Raw genomic sequence first — 26,490 nt, forward strand, 5'->3', positions numbered from 1 at the left:
AAACACTTGCAGATTTGCTGATTTGTAGAAAGTGAGTGTCTGCACATCTTCTTGTACATTCTGTGACTTTCTTAAGTTTTTACCTCAATGGCTGCTTGGAAAAACATCCTGCTATTTGAAACTTGTAACATCACACTCCAAACTTCTCTTGTGTATAAAGGAGAAACCTCTTCTTCTGTTTCACTTCACATCTCTGACTCATATCATTCATCCAGTCTGTTTTGTAGGCAGCTTTCTGATTCACTTTGTTTTGGCAACACACCCATCTTTAATATTATTTCTGAGTTTTCTTATAATGAAAACATCTTCACATTTTCTCCTGAAAGACCCCCTATATATGAAATTTCTTCAGAGAAGGTATCTAAAAAAGATTTTACTGCTTTCCTCTAATAAATGCGTGTTCAGATTTTTTTCCACTGGATAACTTTAAGATAACGAACACATAAAATACACTGCCAAAATTATCTAAAGCAGATGTATGCAATAAACAGAAATTCATTACCACAAAAAATTAATTGGTTCCATTGTCCTTCTGTATAGCAAAATAAGATCTTGTAAAAAACAAAAAGAGTATGGCAAGTCCTAGTCCAAATGTGAGCTACACATAGAACACCCATGCACTTTTGCAAATGTTCACTGTGTGTATTTAAATTGTGTCCAAGGCTGTGCAACGAGTACTTAAAGTTCCAGGACATGCCCCATGGATTGGCTGCAGGTTTATGTGCTACTGTATCATTTGAAAATGTCATCAATATCTGAGTTCATAAACAAGTATACCTTTTCTATAGCATACAACTAGTGCTGGAAATCTTGTCATGTAAAAGGAGCAAGGCATCCCCCCTCCCCCCTCCAAGTATAGAGGTGTGTAAGAGTAAAAAACTTCAGGAATAGCTGTAGGGTTTTACTTTTGTAACATGAAAGGATCAAAGTCTAGCGTTCTTACATTCCTAGTATTGCCTCACTCCTACTTTTAATATTTGTCAGCTTCCAAAAACTATTTTATTTGAAAATGTTTTGCTTCTAATCTAACCTACTTATAATCTACTTACACAAATATCAAGATCATTTGGAAAATTCCACAGGATAAATCACATAATACATTGATTGCTCTTGCCAAACACAATCCTTTTCATCAATAGAAGTTACATTTTGAAGCAAATGCCTCAAAAAAGGAAATAAATTCTTCACCCAAACAGTTTTTTTTTTTTTTTTTTCTATGGCTCTTTTTCAGACTTACCCAGGCAGTCCTCCAGCTTCCATTACATTAGCTAATGTCACATCATTTGACCAGACATCATATTGCCATTTTCGGAGACCCAGGACCCCGCAAAGCACCCTGCCTGTATGCAATCCAACTCTCATGTTGAGATCAACCTCTGTAGCTTCTGCAACAGATCTGTAATGGACAGCATCAGAATATTAATATTTAGACAGTGTCTGCTCTTGATTTTCTCTCCTTCTGAAATTAACACAAACACACATATATACATGACCGAATAGAAAGGGTCTTATAAAATGTGAAACGGTATATTCAGGTACTGTTCTCTACTTTCACTTGTTTCAAAGCCCTAATTATAATTTGAAAACAAAAATTTTTCTTGGCTATATTTTAATTACTGTTGAAGCAAAACCTCAATATTTCTAAATTTCTTGACATTTCTGTGAGAAAAGAGGTACAGAGAGGCACTAGTTGAGAAGGCCAATGTATAAGTAACTATTCCCAATCTACTATGTTCTAATTGGTTCAATTACCCAGTTACCAGAATACAGGACAAAGAAAATAATGAAAGTAATAAATCAGTGTAAGAACAGCAGACTGATTATAAACACTAATATCTTTCCAAAGCTCATGTAAGAGTGGCACAGAAACAACTTGTAACTATGGTCTTGCACCTGTTAATTAAATCTAATGTTCAGAGATTTTCACTGCTTAGTGGGTAAAGGATGAATTAATATGCAAAATTGTTATTAAAAGCATTTTTTTGGTGCTGCAATAAGGAAAGATTCTTCATTTCTGTGAATGAAGGGCATGCTATGACTTGCATCCTGCACAAAGTTGTGAACACTGAAAAGGTACCTTGAATAGTCTTAAATATTACGTTATGTAATAATACTGTACATAGATCTTTTCAGCTCTTTCTGTTAGGGAAACACCTGGCATTCCACAGTCCATTTGCTGTCCAAAAAGTGATATTATCGCTGAATAAAGGAAAATGACTATTCAGTGTAAGAATTTATTTTCATTAGATTTTCTTAATTTGAATTTTCCAATGCATTTAATAGAAGAAGACTTTAAAATGAGATGCTGGCTATAATTTTTCCTTGAAATTCATTGACCCGTTTTTTTTTTTTTCAAGTATCATCCAGGTACACTGGATTTTGCTGAGATGCCTTTAGAAAGACTTTTCAACTCTTTGAGAAGTTATACTTGTTTAAATACAATTAACAGAAAGGTCAGTATAGATCAAGATGTGGGATGTGCATCAAAGATACCTGGCCTCAATTTAAGTAAGAAACTCTTCACCTATGAAGTGCTGAAGTATATACCATGTCAGCCATCACTAATATGGGTAACATGGAGACCTCTTTTTTCCCCATGGGGAATCTGGGCATAACACATTTTTCAGTCATATTTTATGCAATAGCAGAGTCAGGCTTATGCACAGCTTTCTGAAAGATTAAATATTTCCTTGTCCTATTTCTGCTCACTGCTAGTCAGATCTCCCTTATACAGTATCTGTGCCCAGTCAAGCCTCAAATATGACTTCAAGGAGTCCTAAAAGGATTCTAGTGTTACAAAGCTTTGTTGTGCACACTGTTTGACAAAGCTTTGAGGAAATGAAAGGACCTAATTACATAAGCCACCTAGTGATAAGTGACCACACTTTGTATCTTCACCTGTGCATATGTTATTGTGTCATTCACAGGTTGACCTTACACCAAGACCATACCTTGCAAGCCAAAGCCCTTCGGGATTACACTATGCCTACCTATGTTCTCCTACATAATTAAGTACCTACGTAATAATCTTAATTAATGAACCCACAAGAGTTTGAGTTTCTCTGTTCACAAATGAGTGGGTTTTTTTTGTTGTTGGTTCCCTCCCTCCCTTCTACTCCGTTTAAAAAAGTACATAAAACCTCAGACTAAATGTATGTGGAAAGACAGTGAAATTCAGAGACTGATGAAGTCCACTCCAGGCTTTAACATTGCTTTGTCTGACTGGAGGAAATTAAATCTCCTTTTAGAAATTTGAGTAGAATAACGAAAAGTAGATGAAAAGAGATGAGCAGAGAAATACAACATGGCTGACCATACTCCTTGTTAAATAAGCTGATCTGTATAATGCACCAATGAACCATAAAGCAGAATCTGAAAAAACTTCATGTTTTGAACTAAAAATTTCCATAAGTAGTCACTTAGTAAAAAATCTAAATTGAGAATGCATTTCTACATCTTCCCCAGAAGCTATGACATGTTTCAGAGATGCTTTCATCATTACGAAATTTGAGTAGGGAAAAAAGCTCATGAACATTTCATTAAATTTTTTGAGTTTATCTTGTAGACCTTTGTGCTCTTTATGCAGATAATTTCCATAAATATACCCCAGTGAACTATCAAAAATGGGGAATATTAGGTAATACATAAAGAACACGCTTCAAATATAAATTCAGAGCAGTACAATGATCATATTGCCAAACAACATCAACATTTCTACAATAAAATATCACAAAAATGTCCACTGAGGTATTTTAAATTCTAAATACATTTCTGAGAAAATTTCAGCACTTCACAAACAAGCCAGGAATAGGAAAAAGAAGTTTCTCAAATAAATTATTCATTAGAACTTATTCTCTCAAAGGTTCCTATACTATACTTAAGTTTTCCAACTGTTAACACAAAAGTAGGCACAGAAAAAAATGGAAATAAAAAAAAAATTTCTTTTTAAATCAATTGTGTTCAGAGTCTATGCAAGTGACTAATAAGACAACCATCTACCCTGACAGCTCTAGTATCCTATAAAGCCTTTAAATTTTAGTTCCCTCTTTAACTACAAATATTTCATGTGCTGATACAAGCCATGAAAGTAATTTAGATCACCTGCAGAACAGATCCAGACCTGTGCTACTGGGCATTTGAGGAGGGAAAGAAAAAAGCTCTGCATGCTATTTCTTTTAATTATTTAGGTCTTTTCTTACGATCTAAAAATATCTGCAGAAATAAATGTTTCCTGGTTAAAGGCATAGACATGATTTTTGGTTCGATTACATACACTTCCCCCGAGTATTGGTCAGCTGCAGCAGAGCACTAGGAAGAGAGTCAGGGCTGTGAAGGGCTGTTGGCTTGCTTTGGCAGAGGTGCAGGCTGACGAAGCTTTCACCACTGATAGACAGCCTCTTAAAAAGGCAGCTGCTGGTTCTCTCAAAACTTGAGGTCAATTCACTCCTGCAAGTTCAAACATTTCCAGGCCCTGGACTTTTGGATGACCAGGGAAAAGCTTCAACAGTGTTGACATCAGGGAAGTTAATGCTTCTGTATATTTCCTCAGAAAAATATCACATGGGAGAACTTGGTATTTCCATTGGACTTACTCAAATTGGCTAGTGTAGCTCCTCTCCCTTTCCTGGTGCTTTGGTCAGCCAATGACCAAACCCATCAAAAGGAGACAGTTCAAGCATCAACCTCCCCACTGCAAAAACCTCCCCAGGTGCAAATAAGCCCAACTTCCATCTGTGAGGTCTTACATGATGACTGATGGAGTCATTCACATTAGGTGGAGTCATCCATTCGGGATAAAATCACCTATGCGACGCAGAAAATACCAGATAAACCCCACTGGGTTACTCAGTTCTCAAGAAGCAAGGGTTCATAGACAGTTTCCTTCAGACCTCTTCAAAAGCCCACATGCAGCTTCAATCAGAAGGTCAGATGAGACTTATTCTAAAGTAACCCTTCCCCTTCTCGCCACAGTATGTGTAGGGTGAACTAAAGCAGTCAGCAGCAGTCATGCTCCTACTGTGCCATGCTTCCTGCTACTACACACTGTCAGTGATGCAGCTAGTGATGCAATTCCCTCTGAGTCAGTACTAAAACGGCATCCTGGCAAGGTGTTAACGGAAGAAGCATCATGAAAATGTACTGTCTGTGTGACAACAGGAATGATCACAGGATTCCATTAAAGTTTTGATAAGTCTGTGAATGTTAACCCGAGTATTTTGACCCAGTCCAAAATCTAGTATTTATATACTGCTAACTCAGAATCTCTCATTTCCAATTGGAAACATTACAGATTATTTCTTGCTCTGCAACATTATTGAATGCAGTTAAATAAGTGCCTCATTTCACCACATTTCATCTCCTAAGAGGAGTTTCTGGACTGAGCCAAAGAATTGTTTAATACAATTTATATCCATTGATGAAGTTCTGTCTAAGGAAAGACAAGACTATTAAGAATGTATAAAATTGCCCCCATAACACTAGCTTAAACCAGAACTCTAGACAGCTTTTGGAAGAGAGAGGGAGGGAAGAGCTTTGTTAGCAGGGCATAACTTTTCTACATGGCAATTAGCCAACAAATAGATCTATTTAGAAGGTAAAACTGTAGTACATGAGACTGAAACCTTCAAGTGTGGGAATCAATTTAAGTAAGGTGAAGAGAGTACTTGGCCTAACACACTGTTCATAACCAAGGTGAGGACAACAGCCATGTTAGAGAAATACGTGACATATTAGAGGCACTAATGAATATGATCATTTTAATTTTATTGGTAACAAAAAGTTGACAGTCAAAACTCATACGGTAAGAACAACATTGGTGATATCGAACACTTCACTTACTGCCGTGGCACTTTAAGCGACTCTAAAGTAGAACAAACACCTGTCCTGTACTGAGACACTGACACAACAGCTGCAGAAATTCTTTTGGAATAGAAACACAATATAACACTATCTGTTTTATCAGTTTTAAGAATAAAAAGCTCCTCCCATAATGATTTTGGTTCTGTTCCCTTGAAGAAAACTTTGAGGAAGGTGGATGAAATTGTGAAAATTATAATTATTTTATAATACTGTGAAAATTATGTTCTCAGATGATACATTCAGCGCCATACTGTAGGAATCTTAAATAATAGTTATGCAGAACATGAAGAGAATGGAATGTATCAGTTTATATGAACACAATCAACTCAGTCCAATCACAGAACCATCAATGAGCCATAGAAGTTTATATTCCTTGATTTCCAGAAAAAAACCCCACATCTTGTTGATACATAGCTATGGGACAGACACTTTTGACAAATCTATCACCTGAATCACAGCTGAAGTGATTTTATTTATTTATTTACTTACTTACTTACTTATTTATTTATCCCAGGTAACATGACAAACCTATCACTAGGGGTGACAAATTCCAAGCATAAATTTACAGTGCCAAGACCTGAATTCTACAGTAAAGTGAATAGACTTTAAAAAGACTACCAGCTGGCATCCACCTCTGCATGAAAGGGGGAAGTTTAAAAAAAGTGACTTTGTATCTCATGGAACTGATAAACAAAACTTAACAATCATACCAATACAAAATAAAATGCTGCATTCCAACTTCACTGTCAGAAGCTCCTGACTTCTTATTTTCATTTACTGAATATATCTTAAAACAAATTAATCTGGGGAGTCTATCTTCTAATTTGTTTCTGTGAAGGAGAGAGACTAATTGTGCTTACGCACAAAGAATGCAGAATAGATCCCTAGCCATCCAACAATCCTGAATAAACCTGGAACTCTTTTACAGCCTTGTCTCTTACCCATCTTGCCCTCTCACCATGCTCTTACCACTGACTACACAAAAGACCTAAAATATATGAGTTCTTTAAAAAATAAAATTTTGGAATTGCCAGCTATCTTCTACCACAACCTCTGACTAAACATGTCTAGATAACACACTACAGCTCATCCACTTAGAATTGCAAAGTTGCTGATGCTGCAAGGGGCCTCTGGAAATCAACTAGACCAATATACTTGCTCAGAGAACAGCCAGCTACAGAAGTTTGCCCAGAACTGTGCCCAGCTGTGTTTTAAATCTCTCCAAGGACACAAATACCACAACTTTTCAGTGGAACCTCTTGAGTATCTGACTACCTCCACAATAAAAAAAGTATTTTCTTCTATTTAAATTGAATTTCTTGTATTTCAGTTTATGCCCATTTCCTCTCATGCTGGCACTGGATGTCGCTGAGAAAAGTTTGGCTTTGACCTCTTTACTCCCTCCCACTAGGTATTTATCTGCATTGATAAGAATCCCTCTGAGCCTTCTCTTCTGCAGGCTGAACAGTCCCAGTTCATTCTTTTCTAATTCAACTCCTTTTTCAAGTTTAAATTATCATGTCAGAAGCCAATAAAATATACCCTAAAAAGGGAACATGTTCGTTTCTAATTTAGTAAAACTGAAACATTCTAAAGAGGAAAGTTCCAATAGCTATATCAATACCTTATTTGTATACATGAAATAAAGCACAACTAATGAATTAAAGATTAGTGCTGGGTTTAAAAGACGATGAGAGCATCATCCAGGAATTAAAAAAAAAAAAAACAAAACAGACAAACCAAAAGGCTTTTGTAAAATGTGTACAGGACCTGTACATCTAATTATGTTTCTAAAGGTCAGGGCTTTCTTATAAATGGAGTATCCATATACTGCTGAAAGAATAAACATATTCTTTTAGGATTTTATATTATCATAGGCTACCATAAATTATAGAATGAGAGATTACAAAGTATTTTATCAGTTTTACAATGCTTAAAAACGTGATGAACTTGCATTGAATGAGAGGGTAAAAATGAATTAATTTACCCAACTCTTCACACTCTGTGAGATTTTGTAGTATGTTTAGCAAATGAAAAGGAGAAGTGAGCAATACAATAGTGAAGAAATTTTCCATCTTTATCGTTTCCCTCCTATGTAATGAAATAGATCTCCAGCTTTGGCTAAAAAGCTCATTCACAGTTCTCTCATACCCATATTTTTTGTCTCAGCAAAATAATGGTCAGTGTAGAGCTATCAAGCATAAAAAAAAAATCTGAGCAGCAAAGTGAATCCCACATTACATTTCTGAAAAGTAGAATAAATGAAAGGTTTAAACATTACATTAAAAAGGAGTAATCAGCAGGCTATGATTTTGAGACTACAAAGAGATATACAACAGGCATACATCAGGACTGGTTTTGAGTTTACATACTGGTGTGCGAAATGAGCAGTGTTTATCACTGCAAAACAAGAAACTTGACTATTTTCACTGTGGCGATAGGGTATATTTTGTTATTTCCCATTATCTTTCTGCCACCTATTCAGTACATGTGTATGCCTCTACATACTCAGTTTGCACACTTACTCCTTACAGTGATTAAATGGAGTGGAAAATCAATATCTAGAATGGCTGTTCCTGAAATCAGTGTCCTGTGGCCTGAATGCAAGAGTGTGACTTGCCAGGTGAGCAGTGCTAGCAGACACTGCCGTTTCTCTAAGAGCACACTTCCTGAACACCACATAGGAGTTGTTGCAGCACTCCTGCCTGGGTTCACCATGCATGGTACTTACGTGATGGTGTCAATCATATCCAGTCCCATTTCAACACAGCAATGGGCATGATCTGTTTTGGGCTGGGTCAATCCTGATACACAGTAGTAACAGTCCCCTAGGATTTTTATTCTTCTGCAATGATTTTCCTTTCATAAAAACAGAATAGGAAAATTTTTACTATTTATATAAATATTCCAGTATTAACAGGGTAAAATCTTCTGCATATCTAAATTGCAATAAAGAGAATCTTTCTCTGATCAAATGAGGTAATTTACAGTTAATGAAATCTGGGTTCCCTGTACACAACAGCTGACACCACATTTGTTTATTTATTTATAAATATATACATATATACTAGACATCAGCCCTGCATTGCTCAACACACATGGGTTAATGCCGCTTAAAGCTGTAGTCCTGAACAAATGTTATTGCCTTGCCCGCATGCTAGGTTACTATGAATTCAAGATTCATAATGAGACTTCATTTCTGTATGAACCCAAACCAAAAGACTGAAGCCAAACCACTACTGTATATTGGGAAATGTTTGCATTCTGAGAAACTTTTGCTTCAAATTCAGTTCCAATTCACCAGGAAAGATTACTTATTTATCTGTGAAAGTACACACATTTTGCATTACCTATTCATAAATCACAGCATGATCAGTATGACAGACTTGCAGACAAGAAGCTAGTCAGTTTGCATTACAATCAAATTTATCTCCTGTTTGCATGAAGTTTAATTTCTACAGCCAAAGAGTTCTGGCTAAAACTCTCCCATTTAAAAAAAAAACCCAAAATGATGGCATGCAATAATTGCTAAATCCGTCTGAGCAGAAAGTTCATTTCTAAACAGAGAGCACATAACAAAATGCCTCTAAAAAACCAGTACCTTTAACTAATAAACTATGAGGAGACACAAAGAGATGATGGTATCTTTTGTAACTAGACTATGGCAACTTCTACCCATTTAGAGTTTGGCACAGAAAAGTAAATAACCTGATTAAATGAATCCAATTTACAAAGCTGGGATTATGCCAGCAAGCACCATGAAAAATTAACTGTTGTGAACATGATGGGAGATGATTCACTAAAGTCTGATTAATTCCCCAGCAGTGTGCAATATAGACTTGACTTCAACACAGAAAGGGGAAAAAAAAGAGAGGGTGGTGGTGATGGAATTGAAAATTTCTGCAAAAAAAAAAAAAATCTAATCATAGAATCATACTTATTCAGCTTCTCACACAAGCATGTTTTCATCCAGTCTCCTGCCTATAAGAATTAAAACCTTCCTGAGTTGACCACATTCTCCACATGATTACCCACAATCCAGTTCACATTCAGAAGCAATGATTATGCCTACGGTGATGCCTTTCTCTCTGACATATCACCATTTATACCAGCATTTGGGGCTTGTTGTTACACACTCTTCCTGCTGCAGGCATTTCCATGTCTCTCTTCTTTGTAAATGGTACTCAGTATTGAACAAATACTATAAAATGAGATTTACCTCTGTTCATGCATGGAAGAAGGCACTGTTTGGGAAAGTTGGTTTGTGTACTTCTTTTTATAAATTAAGCAGCAAATTCAGATGTCAAATCAAACAAGAGAGCTGTCTTTTTGGGTATGCTTAAATAGTTGTGACAACTTAACATTTCGTCTACTGTACCACACGATTTTAAATATACCCCTAATTATCATTGCTAATATATACTTCCATGAATACAAGCATAATTCTTTCTGGAGGATTATCACCAGGGCCCTAACAGTATTCCCATAGCCTATAGCCAAAAATGCCTCACCAATTTTACTCAGACTCTTTTTTGAAATCCTTGTCTAAATGCTACTATATAAGTAAAATAATTATTCATGCACACAGTAATACGCAGATCTCAAAATTGACCTTGACACAGAACAGTCTGTTTAATTCAAGGTTTTTGGACAGAAATCAGTACATTTTTTAATGGAAACCACAAAGTTTTTTACTAGATACCACTAGATTATACTGTAAAAAAAAGACCTCCCCCCCCAATTCTGGACAGATCTTGAAGCACTAGAGAGTTCTCAGTAGTTAAAGCTGAAGACTGCTTTCCAAACTAAATTCAGTTTTTACACTTCAAAATCTCCTATAAGACCTTCTTCATCTTCAAATTTGGTATGTAGGATTTGTGGCCAAGCAATGTCTATTTGACCCTTAGAAGAACTATTCAGAAAAGCCATTTCAGTAATCTGGGGTGAAAAATACGTATGTGTTAATCAATCAGTGATCTCTCCTATTAATGTCTACCTCAAAAATGGCTTATTTCTAATGACTTGATAACAGCCTGGTAGACAGTTTAAAAAAGAAAAACAAAACAAAACAAAACAGAGTTTACTCCATTCTGAGTCAATTTCCTATTTGTGCAGGAGAAAAACAAAAGAAGAATAAAAAAAAGTACAACAGTATTTTCTGGAGAGATATTTATCTAGATGGAATACATATGGCTAAATCGCCTGCTGTTTTTGAAATCACCAGTCTGTTTATTCCTTATCAGATATTATCCTCACTGTCCTATTTATCATTAATATACAGTAATCTTCAGAAAAATGGTTTGTTTTATTTTTCTTGACATGTGAGGTACACTTCCAGGAAAGACCCACAGTACAGCTTTGAAAAACCAATCTTTTTAAGGACTGATAAAACAGAAAATTAATAAAACAACACCCTTCTCTTTGTTTTGTTTCCTCAGCAGCTTCTAAAAAATCCTTCTCTCATCAATATTTTTCACATTGGTGACACTGATGAATTCATGTGTGATAGTTACAAATTCCAGTCACAACTGATACAAGCAATGTCTGTTTAGAAACAACAGATAATTTGGTTTTACGCACATGATAAAAAGCACTAGAGAGTGCCAGTACTACATTAGCCAGGCAGCTCACCCTCTTGGGGCGCCTTACTAGGAGGTTTCCAAGTGGATCTGCAGAAATCCCTCTGGCACAACTGTCAGTAACAGGGTCAGTCTGTGTGTAGTGGAAGCCCAACTCAGAAAGCAGAGGACACTTCAAAGTTACTAAGAGCTTTCTTCACACTTTCAGAAAAGCACTTCATAATGCAGTTTATTCTATCTATCTGTTATGTAAAACTGGGGGGGGGGGGCTTGTTTCAAACAGCTCTGGGGTTTTGTTGTTGTTGTAGTTCTTCATTTAATGCGTTTTGCATAAAGAGTGAAGTCTGTCAACTCAGACTGAAAATTCAGAGCATTAACTCCACATTCTTGTAGAATACAAGACAAATGTTTGATATACCCAGGATAAGGTTATTTTTTAATAAAAAGGGAAAAGATTTTACAGTTTGTAAAAAAATTTTATACATAAATATATATATATACACTTATATATGTTGTCTAAAAGAAATATTAAAGAAGCTGCCAAACTTCTCCTAGCAGAACCCATAAGAATGACAGTCAGATGCTCTCTAGAACAAAGAGATTGTACCAAGTAAGTGCAAAGTCTTTTAAAGGAGGATCTTTTTCACATGTCAGATTGCAACAATCCTTATTGTCACTGCTGGAACTTTGCTTGTTTTTATTAAAAGGCTATCCAAGTAAGTAATTGTTTTGTGAATAGATCCAAAATCAGAATCAACTTTTGTTGCTTGCAACTCTGTCTGGTAGGAGAAGACTTTCTTTAAAGCTTTTATTTATTTTGGAGATGGCAGATGCTAATGCCAGAATGAGCCCCTGCTCTTCCTTCTGTCACTGCAATGATCCATGTATTTGTACACAGTTATGTGTCACCATGGTATGTGGTACCTATAAAAGTGAGCCACAAAAGAAGGTCAGATAGACTACAACTTTAAAACGCAAGATTTAAAAAACTTAAAACATTGAGCTGTCTCTTGTAACTCCATTGACTGCAGTGGAATTGCAGCAAGGCTGAGTCCGACCCTGTGTGATTTAATTGCAATGTATTTTATGCTTATTATATTCATCCATTTCTTTGTCTGCAAGTCTGAAAGCAACCTGATCTGCAGGTGTGCTTTTCAGACTTTTATTGTCCTAACCTACTGGAATCACCATCTATGAGTCGGCAAGACTTTAACTATCCATAAATTAGAAAGACGCATTTTTGCCATTCCTAATAAAAACTGCCTCATCTAAGGTTCAAAAAGTTTCTTTACCATATCCAGCCAACTTGGATTTGGTTATACTTTGAAGAGTAAGAGAAAGGATTAATAAGGCCTACAAAAAAATGCATAAGTAGTGTTTCCCATTTCCCCCAACTCAGACCCTACCAGTCTTGCACTCCCTCATAATGCTATGGACTTTAAAAACAGTAACATTTATTTTGCTTAGCCTACATAAATGGGAACTGGAGTTTGATCACTACCTACAGTACTTAGTTATTGCAAAGTTAGAGTCCTAGAGAAAAAAAAAAAAGAAAATAGGAAAAAAAAAAGGAAAATAGAAAACCAAAGCCCATACATGTTCAGGTTCAGTTATTTAAATGTTGGGGCAAAAGGCAGGAGATTTATTAGGCCTGGACTTACAGATGGCTTTATGGTTTCAGGGCAAGGCTTTGACACTCTCATTATACATCAACCTTCAGCTATAGTGAGATCTCTGGATATTTCCTGGGCATAGCTGCAAATCAGTGCAGGAGCAGCACTGCATGCAGTAGAAGAGTGGAATGAGATGGATGCACTGGCAGCAGAGAAAACAGTTCTGGAGCTCAAAACCCCTTCATTGCCTGAATCTGTGGGGGAAAAAATTGACTACTCCCTGAAAAAAAATTTGTTAGCTCAATATTCACATATTGAAGAGAAGTCTTGGATAGAGGAAAACCACTAAATGCAAATTTCTGATGGCTCAGTTTTCACTGAAGTAGAATTAACTCTGGCGCAAAGTGGTGAACTATGAGGGCTGAAGAAGGAACACAGATTAATCTTCTAGCTCTGCTGTCAAGAACCTCATCTTTGGGACCAGGCAGTGCCACACAAGGACATGGTCACCTTCCCTTACAGACGTTGAACTAGACAAAAGGAATATTAGTGAGTCTCAGGAAAGAACCCTTCATGGAAGTATTTGTGGGTTTTTTTCCCTTCGTATTTGTCTTCTCTTTTTCTTTCTTCTTGGATTATCAGTCACTTTCATTTGGAAAGCCCTGATCCAACAGCTTGCTTTGTTGGAGGAATCCTCTGGATTGTTTTTAACAGGTAAGCAGAGGCGATCAAATTTTCAGTCCATATTAATCAGCATGGCATTATGAATTACCACTGCATCTTATTTCCAGTGTGTATAGCATGTGCAGCATATTTAACATTTATAGCACTTTCTGCCAAAATGCTATTAATCTCAGTAGAAAATTGGATTAGAAAGCTTTGAATCACTCTAGAATTCATCATTTACTACAGATGTGTGTGCAGATGCAAAAGACTTACAGAAAGAATTGTATCTTCTGCTATATCATCTGAAGATGAAATTATGTCTCTATTCAAGTTAATTACAGTTGTTTACTAGATTGGAACAAAGTCATAAAAGCCTATATATTAGCTATCGTACTGTATAGCTATATGCCTCCAACCATATATATGTGCATATGTGCATATATGACATGCAGAGACACAGTTCTGCAAATTTACCTACACCCTCTTGCATATATACACAGAATACGGGATAAAGGCAAATTTTAATATTCATTCTCTGCAGTACTAATCAAAGCAGCTCAGCCTGAGAGTTGTGGGCCAGATACCAGTTTTGAGCGCCCCCTTTTCAAAAGATTTGAATACAGACTGGTCTAAGATATCTGGTTGGTGATACCCATTTGTGGCATTACAAATCTACTCCCTCTTTTAAGCAGAGATATAGCGACTGTCTTACTGCTCCAAGTGCCTTTGGAAGAACATACTACAGTGTTCAGCTGTTAAGGAAATGGTGAAGGACAAATCACCCTCTTTCAAGGTCATAAAAGAAAAGGCGGTGAATCAGATTGTGTTAGTTGGAAGACTGCGTAACGTAACTCAGCAATGTCATACTAAGTTATTAAGTTCAGTGCATGATGACAGGAAGACATTCTTTGTAAGTAATCAGTTTACATTTTTTGACATTTACACTTTCTTAATATATTTCAGTCCCTTCTAAAATTAAATGAAACACAAAAAAAATCCTATTTTTTTCCCTCAGCTGTAACTGTTTTGTGCATCAAAGCACTTTAGAGGAAAAAAAAAAGGGATAGCATTCCATGGAAAGTACAACCAAGTGAATGTCCCCTAGACTGTAGCAGTATTCCCAAAAGACACAGCTAGGTGCAGAAAAAGATGAAAATGTGGGTTTAGATTGACATGAAAAACTCTTTAGAAATCTACCTCGATACCCCTTTAAAACTTTCAGTTTAAAACCCTTTGTCCCACAGACCCTGGTAAAGTCCTTGCTGACTTTTTTATAAGCCCCCTTTTATATACTGAAAGGCTGCAGTAAGATCTCCCTGGAGCCTTCTTCTCCAGGCAACCCCCTCAGTCTTTACTTCACAGGAGAGATGCTCCAGCCCTCTGATCATTTTTGTTACTGTCTTCTGGACCCACTCTAAGAGATCCAGCCAGGTCTCTCTTGTGCTGAGAGCCCCAAAGCTAGATGCAGTTTACTCACACCATCTGCAACTTTCACTAATGATGGACAATAATTTCACTTATCATATTGCTTTTCTTTTCAGTAAAACAAAAGAGATCTACCAACATGGCTTCTCTGTGTAGCATCCAAATCTATTTTAATAAAAATTTTGAATGTGGGCCACAATGTGAGAAATTATTGAAGCCATCTTCTGAGATAAACTTCATAGTCAAATCCTAAGTATAATGAAGTGACATGGCCATTACCACCAGCTCTATTACATTGCAGTGTGCCAATAGTGACAATACACTTAGGAAAACTGTCCAGCCCATTAGAAAATTCCACTGAACCCTGTCAATTACTATGTACATATTTCACAATTTTTTCCCCAGGTTTTGAAGTGTGGATTTAAAAATTGAAACAATTATTTTAATAACCTTTTAATGAAATAAATCCTGCAAATAGTAACTTTATAACTTACATTAGCTCTTGTACATCTGCTAGTCCCAGCATAAAAAGCCTTGAGAAAGAGCTAACTACAATACTCCTTAGAGCTCAATTTAGCAGAGTAATGGAGACATTGCAGTAAGAGTTAGTACAGACTTAAAAAGAAGAGCTTTTACAGTGGCAGAAAATACAAAAGGAAAACAAAGGTGGTTAAAGTATGCAAGTGCCACAGAAAATCACTTGATAGGCTCTGATTGAGGAAAGCCGGCCATCTCCAGATGAGCATTTGTAAGCTTTTAATTTAGTAATGTGTTTGTGAACTCATTACAAATTACCTACCATCATGGGAGCCATGTTATGCATGAACAAATGTAGAATTATTCAGGATAGCAATAAAAAGGATGACATTTGTTTCAAACGCTTTCCCTCAATTTTATTGGCAATGATATATGCTGACCTAAAATGACCTACTGCTTCTTGGCCTAACTTTTCTCTACATTCTCATTCTTACAATAAATTCTTTCCCTACTTCATATGGAGTGTGATTTTACAAAACTAGAACATGAAAATTTTAGTTCCAGAGAGTGAAAACCTATTTAACATATACATTAATTTACTTGGAAATGTAAAAGGGTTTTAGCAAAAATGTTTTATACAATCATCATGATTGACACACAAGCTTGTCTCCTTCCTAGGTTTTATTAAGTATCCTTTCAGATTCTGTCTTTTTATGAAGATTTGTTCCAGGAGAACCAAGCCTAAAATAAATACACTATAAAATGCTGAAAAATTAAGCTCTAAATTTCAAGAAATGGTTATTTTTCCAGATTCCAGAAATACTTTTCTCTATGCTAACTGCACAACAGGTCAAAACAACAAGTGTCAGTACATAGGCCCACACTTCAATAACCTGAAGCTGACTGGAACAATCCAATACAGTCCTGTACAAAGCTGCAAACTTCAGATTTGCAGCATGAAAACTCAGGAAGTATTTGGTGATTTACCACAAATTATGACAAGAATTGTGACAAAGAATTAGCATACCAAGCACAGTATCCTCTTACCTAAAATATACTGTAAAATAGGCAAGACCTACTCTCTGGGGTACTTGCCCATTTATATGTTCCTACAATACTTAAAGTGTGTAGTGTTAATTTTTTCCCTAGAAAACTGTCCCCAGACACTTACTTTAGCTTCACTCCACGCACATATCATTATTCCCAGATCCTACAGAGTCACAGACCACTTTCATTTAAGAAAGTTTACTTCCTTAGGTCTCTCTAGGAGACCTATCCAAATGGCTGATCAGAACTGGGTTTCAACTTATGTGGTGATCTTCCCCAGTGAGATCCTGTGTCTGTGCTGACTCTCAAGGGGAATTGAGGAGACAAGTCTCCTTAAAATTAGCCTTTATAAATATCCATCCCCACAATGCACACCAATTTTCACAAATAAGGGTTACATGCTGTAAGTTTATACCTATGTTTTCCAGCACTAATTTTCCCATGTTAACCCTTCAAAAAAACTTAATTTATTTTATATTTTAAAAATGCATCATAATTATCATAATATAAACTAAAAGCATTCCATAGATGCAATAGAAACAGTTTTTTAGAGTGATTACTTCTAGGAAAATCTAGTTCAAAGCTCAGCAAAGAACTGACTGTTCTTGACACAGTTAAAAAACACAAGCTGATTAAAAATATTATCTACTGACTCTTTGTCTAAGGCTCAGAAACAATGTTTTTTAGTTCAGTATATTTGAGCTTGAAGTGGTAGAAGGATCAACTTCAGTAATGTTGAAATACGAAATATGCAAAGTAAAAATTGTTAAATGCTAAGAAGGCAATCAGGGAAGGATACTAAATTAAAATGAAAAAAAATAACAGTAGACTCAGCCTGACAAAGCCTGGAGGTATACATAACTGTAAATGGAAAGAACAAGGAATTGGTGCGTATTGGTCTACCTAATAGATGAGATACCAAAAGTGGCATGAAAAAGTAAGAACTTTCATTCAGAATATTAAAATCCTCTTCTAGTGATCTCCTTTGGAAAGCACCTAAAATTCTTTCATCCTTGTCAGCTTGTAAATGAAAAGTCTTTGAAGTACAAGATGCAGAAAGATGGATGCTGAAAGAGAAATATCTGAATCTCTAAAGAAAAATAACTAATTCTCCATGTAGATTAGATGCAGGAAGTATGTGAGAAAAAAATCTACCAAAGAAAAAGCAATTAAAGAAAATAGAAACTTCTCTAAAAATCAAACCTGTTTCATTAAAATGCAGGATGCTGTAGAATTGCCTCCTCTTTTCTATTAAGATGACATATTACAAGTAAAATATTTGGGACATGTCTAAACTGCCTCAAAACATAATAGAACTTTGACCATGACAGCATAATGCAAATGATTATATCTCATTAAAATTTGTCACTCTCACAAGTAAGCTGAAGAATGACAAACTGAAATCTAGCTATAGTATCAAAGGTTGATTTCAAGGCATCTGAAGACCTCATTCAAAGATCAGTTGCTTGAAGCATATATTGATAATATGTAATGCAGAATGACTATCAGCAGGGCTAAATCTGAGACTGCACAAAGCTACTCTTGTTTAATGGAAGGAAACCAAAAAACTTCAAAGTAACAGCTAGAACTAGGTAAACTAAGCCTGAGCAGCAGATAAAATACAATAGAAATCCATCCTTTTGAGTTGAACTATTCATCAGCCTTACGAGAAACGTCACCAACGTTATGTTCAGGAAGGTCGCTTGTTATTGTTATGTCCCAAGGGAACCCTTGCATGGACAAACTTACCCAAAATGCTTATATCAGGGTGCCTAAAGACAGTGACATTACAAAACTTCAGTAACCAGACATACAAATGAACCCCAAGGCATTCATAACAGCACTTTCCCGTGTGGATTCTCCGATGTCCGTCTAGGATGAAGTCACACTCCTGCAAGGATACTAATAATGACACTCATTTTTGTTTATATTTTTGAGACTCACATTCTTTTCTTCAAAGTGACTGAAGTCGGCCTTAGGACTCAAAAAGTTACTGAGGAGACCACAAAATTCTACATGAAATATGATTACCTAAGATTGTTTCTTTAAGAAACCAAACAGTGCTATTGTGAAAAAGAAAACAGAAATCATGCCACCATTTTCAGGGAGCATCTGGACAATGCTCTTAGTCATATGGTTTACTTTCAGGTAGTACTGCAAGGAGCAGGGCTTTTGGTTTTTTATGTGTCCCTGCCAACTCAAGATATTTTATGATTCTATGATTTTAAATACTGCATTTGACCGTCTCTTCACTAGCACTCTTCTCAAAGTGATTTGCAAGGCAAAATTATGTGTGCAAGATAAGTGTTTAAAAAACACTTTTTCTGGAGGTGAATAGACATGAAAGGACATGATAAAAGTACAAATTAATTCTACGAGGGAGTAGTAAGATCAGAATATTTTTCCCCCTCTCTTTTAAAAGAATGCTAAAGTACATTTTGAAAGGAATTGAATAGCTTTATATTGAAACCTAAGGTTCGCCTTCAGAACTCCCTGTCATGAGTTGTAACTATATCTGAAGCTATTGTGATTTTTAAAAAGATGTAGCATTTCAAAGAGAGAAAAACTATGTGCCTTACAGAAAAAAAAAAGAATCCAAAGAAACAGCATATGGAAAGAGAAATAACTAATGTAAAAAGCATAAACCAGCCTCTAAATGTCAGAAGGACAAATTTTAGCAGAACTGTACTATCAAAAAGCAAAGACTCACTATTCCTACAATGTGTCAATGTGCCAAAATACCAAGGTTCATCTTGAGGCTCCCAGCAAATATATGCTGCCTTATACTTACTACATTTTCTACAGTGGTGACAGGGATTCTTTTAAAGTACTACATTTTTAAGACAGGGCAATTGTTTCAACAAGGCTAGGCATAAACTGCACCTTCCAGTTGACATTGCTTCCCAAGAAACAGCAGCACACAAACAGCAGCACACAACACGCACACTCACTTTAGTAGTCACAGTAACCTATTACTATATAGTTAGTAGTCACACAGTAACCTATTACTGTTACACTCTTCTTTAAAGTCTCTACAATTTCCTCCTTAATCATTCTGAATACTCAAGCACAGCAGTTTTAAAATCAGCCCACTCCTCTGTTTTGACCTAATAATGAATATCTTAGAAGCTGCTTTATCCAAGAGATCAGAATACTTCTGAAAAACTGTATTTCTCAACACATTTCTCTGACTGCAGGAGACACAATTACAAGTCTCCCTTAATCACATCACAAGGCACTAAGGAAAGCTTGTATGTCTGTCCTTCATCACACATCAGTGAAGTGCAATCTGAACTAGAAGTACCCCTAAGTAGCAAATCTTCCTCACATAGCTGAAAGAAACCATGAGGGTTTTTTTCATATTTGGAAAAAGAATCCTTGCAGGCTGAAAAGAAAAACTAAGGCTTTTTTGTTCTTCTGCTATCTCCAAACTGCTTCTTCTGTGACCAACAACCAACCTTGCACTAAAGGTGGTTGGCTGGCATCTGCCTGGTACCTGCCTTATGGAGTCACTGACACCTCCAGTTGGCAGCACGTGGCCACTGCTTGATGCCTTAGGTTTTAGCTTTTATATTTTTCAAATCCTGTAGTGCTTAGTATGTAACTCTGAAGTTTCCTGTGGCCTGTTAACTACTGTTCTCTCATGGTAGTTAGGTATAACAAGCCTCTCCAAGCCTGCTCTCCAAGGATACCCAGATTGTCCTAGGCCCAAAACGTGTAAACTCACATCTTAAGAAGGGGGGGGGTAAACTTGGGGTAATTACATAATGAAGTTTTAATTGGAGAATTGATCCTGATATGCAAATGAACCAAACTTATAAAAGTGCGAAGAACTCATGACCTGGGGTCCATCTTGGGTGTAGCCTTTGGCTTGCCCAGGGTGTACCTTTGAAGGCCCTTCAAGTAAGTACCTACCTTTATTCCCTTATTCTTTTCTAGTCTCTGTTTTTAGGTAGCCATCTCAGGCATAAGCTAAGGGAGCAAGCATGGTAGGGTAGCCATGTTCCTGGCTTCAGTGCCATGACACATCACAGGCTTATGTATTTCTGTGTGCACACAAGTGATCTCATGTTATATTACAGTACTTCCACGTTATTACATGGCTATGTATTTCATGGCTATGAAGACTCCACAAACGACAGCATTATAAGTTTTAAAAGAGCTTATTAGATGTCTGGTTGACATATAATGGATTAAATTCAGTAATGAAATTAAAATGAAATCAAAGTAAGGAAGATATTTGAACTTCTTAAGCCATTTAAGCTCTTGCAAATGACTATCTAAATGGAAGTCCATTTTTATTTCTAAGGCATAATCTATGAAGTACTCTGGGCTGGGGACCTGTGCTCTCTATGAATCACTGTCAGTAGTTCCAGAAATGAATTGGTTACACAGATTCGTGCCAAAACCCTGTAGAATTCTGTTGCATCTCTACTAAGCATCTAAGTTAATCTTCTGCTTTTCTTGGAAAAAAGGAAACACACAAGTTTTTTTCTGTTATCACTTGAACATCTAGTGCAAATCAGAACATAGCACTCAATCAAAGAACCCATTTAACTAAGAATAGGTCTTTCTCAACCCTAGCATCTTGTGGAGCAGAAGGTTTCTTTCTCCTTGGGGTCCTTGAAAGCTGTTTCCAAGAGGGAGATTTAGATGCAAAATATCCACATGCTTTAGATCTCTCATGTGGAAGACTGCATCAAGGAGAATTGAGTTTGGACTGAAAAAATATGGATGCTGTTTAAGTTGAGGGCCTAAACAAGTATTTTCTTTAGGCTGATGCACAGAGTCTGAAGACTAAAATAGCTAGACAGTGGAGGAGTATAATTTATGTGGAAGTGTTACTTCTCAGCTATGAAGTTTTTAAGGACAGCTGGCAAGTAAGATAGATTTGATGAAGTTCTGTTTTGTTCCTGGGGAAAACACATTTTCAGCATCTTGTTAAATGTAATTTGAAACAAGATGTGTGACTTTTTCTGGCACAGCAATTCCTCTCATTTCCCATCAAATGGTTCTTGTCAAATTAGGCTGCTTGGAGTTATAGGCAAGGAACATTTCTCTCATTTTCTCTTCCTTGGGAAATCTAGCACAATATAAGTGCAACAACCAAAACATAGACATCAGTTTATGATATTGATCCTATTTTGCCTACAATAACCTCTCTGAAAAGCTACCATCATTTCTGTATTAAGGAGTGCTCTCTGTGAAGAATGAGTTTTACTCTCTAGCTTCCTATTATCACAGAAAGGTTTATGCCACACTGCCAATATTCATGTTTTCCATTGTTCGGATTTTTTTTCCCATGAAGGATAGAAATGTAAACATCGAAAAATTTTCTTTGTTTTGTGCAAACAAAACCAATGAAGAACACTGATGGACTGCATGAACGGGGAAGAAAAGCATACTTAAAAATGGCACTTACACTTCTTTCCTAAACAACTAAAAGAGATTGTTTTTTCTCTAGAATATTAACAAAAGATTGAAGTTTTAGAAATTCATTACATGTGGGGCTAAATCAGTCTATTACAGATTTCTAACATGTGTAACTCATGCATCATTTTTCAGAAGGAAATGTAAATTAAATTGAAGTAACAGTGTCGTACTTACTGTAGCTAATTCATCAAATTTTCCAAAAAGCTCATTCAGCAGCTTCACCAGCTCTTGGGCAGTACACTGTGATGCCAGACTAGTGAACCCCACAATGTCTGCAAACAAAATGCTGTAAAGAAGGAAAAGCACAGATAAATCAGTAGAGAAGATATCTTCACATTCTCGTTACTCTCTTTCATAGCACAAATGTGACCCAAAGCACAAACTCCACTAAGTCCTGAAATTTTACCAATAAAGTGCTAGTTGGAAAAAAAAGGGCAAAGATTGAGAAAAATAAGCACTAGTCTGGTGCTGTCAACTGTTGTAGAGAACTCTCAGATGCTTTCAATACCTACATACCTATCTGGCAGATGAGGCAAAGCACCTCACTCATAGGGTCCTCAATGTGTACTCTAGGAGCGTGGTGGACAATTTACTCTCTTTGCAGCTCGAATCTCCTCAGCTGAATTGGTTTCAGAGATGGTTTTGCACTACTAGAGTTCCACAGCCAAACAGATAAACCTTGCATGAGGTTTACTGTGTACCGAAAAATAGAGGTTAATAACTTGTGTGCAGTAGCTCTGTGATGTGGTCTTACAGTAGCTCGCTGTGAGGAGCTAGAATCCACAATGTCAAGCTTCTCTTCTCTGTACTGTGCTGCCTGGCTCAAGTAAGTGTCCAGCTTTCATCACTATTAGCAAGGTTTTAATGTCCAACAGTTTAATCTGCTTTAACAATCCCTACTAGCCAGTGTTGATCAAGGGAGATAATTGAAATAAGCACAGGTACCATTTGGTTGAGAGAATAGAAATTCTTGTGTAAATCATGAAACTCAAGAGAGTATGGTGCTGTGATCCTTTCAACTCTTTAGATTCCTTCTGTTGGTAGAAGTGCAGAATCAGCTGCAGGAACCCCCTGCATTTATCTCCAACACCCAGACTAGAAATGTCAAACAATTTCTGAAAGTACTAATAAACTGTCCCATGATATATGGCCTAGGTATACTTGACATAGTGTAAAACTTAGTTTGCAAACTGTAAGTTGAATTAAACATTATGTACTCCCGTTCACCTCAACAAAGCTTCACTCTTTAAATAAAAAAGCAGTACTAGTACAGCAGGCCTAATAAGTCTACTGTTTTCCATTCTTCATAAGCAAGTCTCAATGCTCCTTATATGTTACAAAAAATGGCAAATACAACTCCTATGGTTACTCTTCCTGTGGCTTAAAATCTCCATTGCTCCTCTAACACCTTCTGCTCAAAGATAATAATCACAATAACCACTTGTTGTTACAGCTACACATGGATTAGTATTGCCTTTTTTCTTCCACATTCCCACAGCAATGCTAAAATATACTCTCCAGTCTTACTGCTCTTACACTCATATATTAAAAAAAGTGGAAAACTACTTGAATTTTTAGGTTTTATTTGTGTAAGAGTATTTTAGCTAAAATTTTTTAAAAATGTATTGATACCTAGAGCGTAGCTTAAATACTCCCCACTGAAAACATGACCTGTTTTTGCATAGTCAACTTCTACATTTGATAGGAAAACTAGCTAATTTTTGACAGAAAGCTACCCATTTTTTTCATTAATAATATTTTATACAAAAATATCTTGTTTCAGTTATCAATAAAACAAAATGATCTTAAAATAATTATGTCCCAAACATTTTGAAATACGCATAATCTGAAGAATGGGATTATGCAACTGCAAAAGTTGATGACGTTACAAATAAGTTCCTTCAGAGGAGTTTAGTTTGCTATAGAACATTTCTTGTTACAATGCACCTGTCCCGCTGATCTTATGATACTTCCTTCTTTCTTAATAAAATTCATCTCAATTTCTAAAAACATTACTTTTTTAAAAAAAGATTGTAAAGACAGCTCTTTCAAGCAAAATGTTACAAGGAATTACATCTACAGTAACAAACAACTACAAAACCCACTGATGACGGGTTCCTGCTAAACACTACACAAAGAAAACACATATAAACTAACTAAAACATAAACTAAACTAAAATTGACATAAATTTTGAATGACTGCATTCCCCACGGACTACTGCAACAAAGCACATATGGAAGATAATGTGTAAATACAGATTTGTAAGCATTGAAAAACAGTGTTTTTTCTTTTGATTGTTCATTTCCCTCCTTACTTATTAATGACACAGACACCATCTACAAGTTTGGGAATGACACGTTGCTATGTGGTGTGGTCGACAACACTGGAGGGCAGGGATGCCATCCAAAGCAACCCGGACGGGCTAAAGAGGTGGGCCTGTGCGAGCCCCATGAAGTTCAACAAGGCCACGTACAAGGTCCTGCACCAGGGTTGGGGCAATCCCAAACATGGATACAAATTGAGGCATTAATAGATAAAGACCAGCACTAGAAGGAGGGCTTGGGGGTACTGGTGGATGAAATATTGGACATGTGTCAGTACTGTATGCTTGCAGCCCCAAAACGCAAATGTATCCTGTTATACATAAAAGGAAGTGTGGCCAGCAGGTGGAGGGAGGTGATTCTGTTCCTCTCATGAGACCCCACCTGGAATTTCAGCACAGGAAAAACATGGACTTTGTTAGAGTGTGGTTGTTCAGCCTGGAAAAGAGAGGGCTCCAGGCAGACCTTATAGCAGCCTTTCAGAGCCTAAGGGGGGGTTTACAACAGAGCTGGAGATGGACTTTTTATCAGGGATAGGACTGATAGGACAAGCGGGAATGGTTTTACACTAAAACTGGATAGGTTTAGATTAGATGCAAGGAAGAAACTCTTCACTAGGAAGGTGGAACAGGTTTCTCAGAGAAGCTGTGGATAACCCATCTCTGGTATTCAAGCTCAGGTGGGTCAGGCTTTTGAGCAATACTTATGCATGAACCTGACCCAGACACAGAGACTGGACTAGATGATCTTTAAAGGCTCTGTCCAACTCAAACCATTCTATGATTTCATGATTCTAATGTTTAATGGAAGTTTCCTAAGGACTTTTTTTTAAAGCTATCTAGACTATTTGGTTTGAAATGCCAACAGCTATTTCTAACTTGTTCTGGTATAAAACTTCTGAACAAAAGCAAAGCAGCAGTACAGTGAGCAAGTTCAGGAAGGGAAACACTATAAACAGCCATTTCTCTCCTCTGCCACAAAGAGCCAAGCTGGTTCAGCACTGGCATATGAGCTACATACATCATTATCTCATACTCCTTGACCATCTGAAGCATTTCTGTGTTAACAAGCCCAGAGTTATCACTCCAGGACCTTCTGTATTCCTGTTTTCTTCCCCCATGATCCCAGCAGGCACAACCTGCACAGTGACTGCAGTCCTCCTGCAGCACAGCAGGAAGCAGCTGCACCTGCTAGAACTGAGTGCAGAAAGCCTGTGGCTTGGTTTAAGACATTTAAGCTGCTTCCCAAGTGTGAGTATTGACAGAGCCACCCTTTTCTACGTCACTCTATGGGGCATTCAGAAGGAGAAATCATGCCAAGTTACACAAGAGATGTGACAGCATGTAGGTAGTAAATGTTCACTTTTAACAGTACTCATTCATGTGTTTTGTGCACTTGAATAGTCCTGCTGTTTTCAATGGAGCCACTTGTATAAACAAGTACTCTGCAAAATAAGGAGGGATTGTATGCCCTGTTTTTTATTTCTATTTGGGCCATTTGTTTAATTAAAACACAACTTACAGTAAAAATGGTATTTTAATGGTGCATGGTGCCTCAGAAAGGAACCTGTAGGACTCTTTTTGCCTCAAAGGTCAAACATAAGGAAAGTTTATTAATAATTTTATGTATGATTCACTTCAATTTTTAAGAAAAAAGTGCTCTCTAAAATTAAAGAGGGCTGTTAAAAATAAAAAACAAAGGGAGGGTGTGTTTTTAACGTAATTATAATTTACAAAAACTAGTCTACTGTGAAGTCTTACAAGTTCAGAAAGACTATATAATATTTCTGTTCATAGGCATCATGATTCCAGCTTTTTAAAATGTTGGAATGGGTAAGTTAAATTTAAAAATTATTTAAGTTCTGATGGTTTCTGAAAGACAGAACAGACAAGAAATAGTTGCACATTAATATCTGCAGATTGTGTTCTCGCTTCACACTGAGTCTCAAGAACCTCTAAAACGCCACAAGGAATCTCTTTATTAGTAGCTTTGAAACAGGCAGTGTGTTTCCTAAAATTAATATCTCTTCTTACAAAGCATCCAGTTCTATTTCCCGCTTGTAAAAATAA

At 36.6% G+C, this 26,490-nt stretch overlaps 1 protein-coding gene across 1 annotated transcript in view; it reads right to left on the minus strand.

Moving 5' to 3' along the window:
- Positions 1-26,490, minus strand: part of ADCY1 (adenylate cyclase 1) — a gene marked incomplete at both ends in the record, with an annotated part of 147,130 nt that overhangs the window by 49,564 nt on the left and 71,076 nt on the right. Inside the window, 3 exons of the mRNA XM_082278765.1 lie at positions 1,238-1,396; positions 8,591-8,718; positions 22,274-22,385. Coding sequence (XP_082134891.1) covers positions 1,238-1,396; positions 8,591-8,718; positions 22,274-22,385 — 399 coding nt within the window. The remainder of the gene's footprint in view (positions 1-1,237; positions 1,397-8,590; positions 8,719-22,273; positions 22,386-26,490) is intronic.

The sequence above is a fragment of the Coloeus monedula genome (assembly GCF_965178545.1).
Source record: "Coloeus monedula genome assembly, chromosome: 1".
Taxonomy (NCBI): Eukaryota; Metazoa; Chordata; class Aves; order Passeriformes; family Corvidae; genus Coloeus; species Coloeus monedula.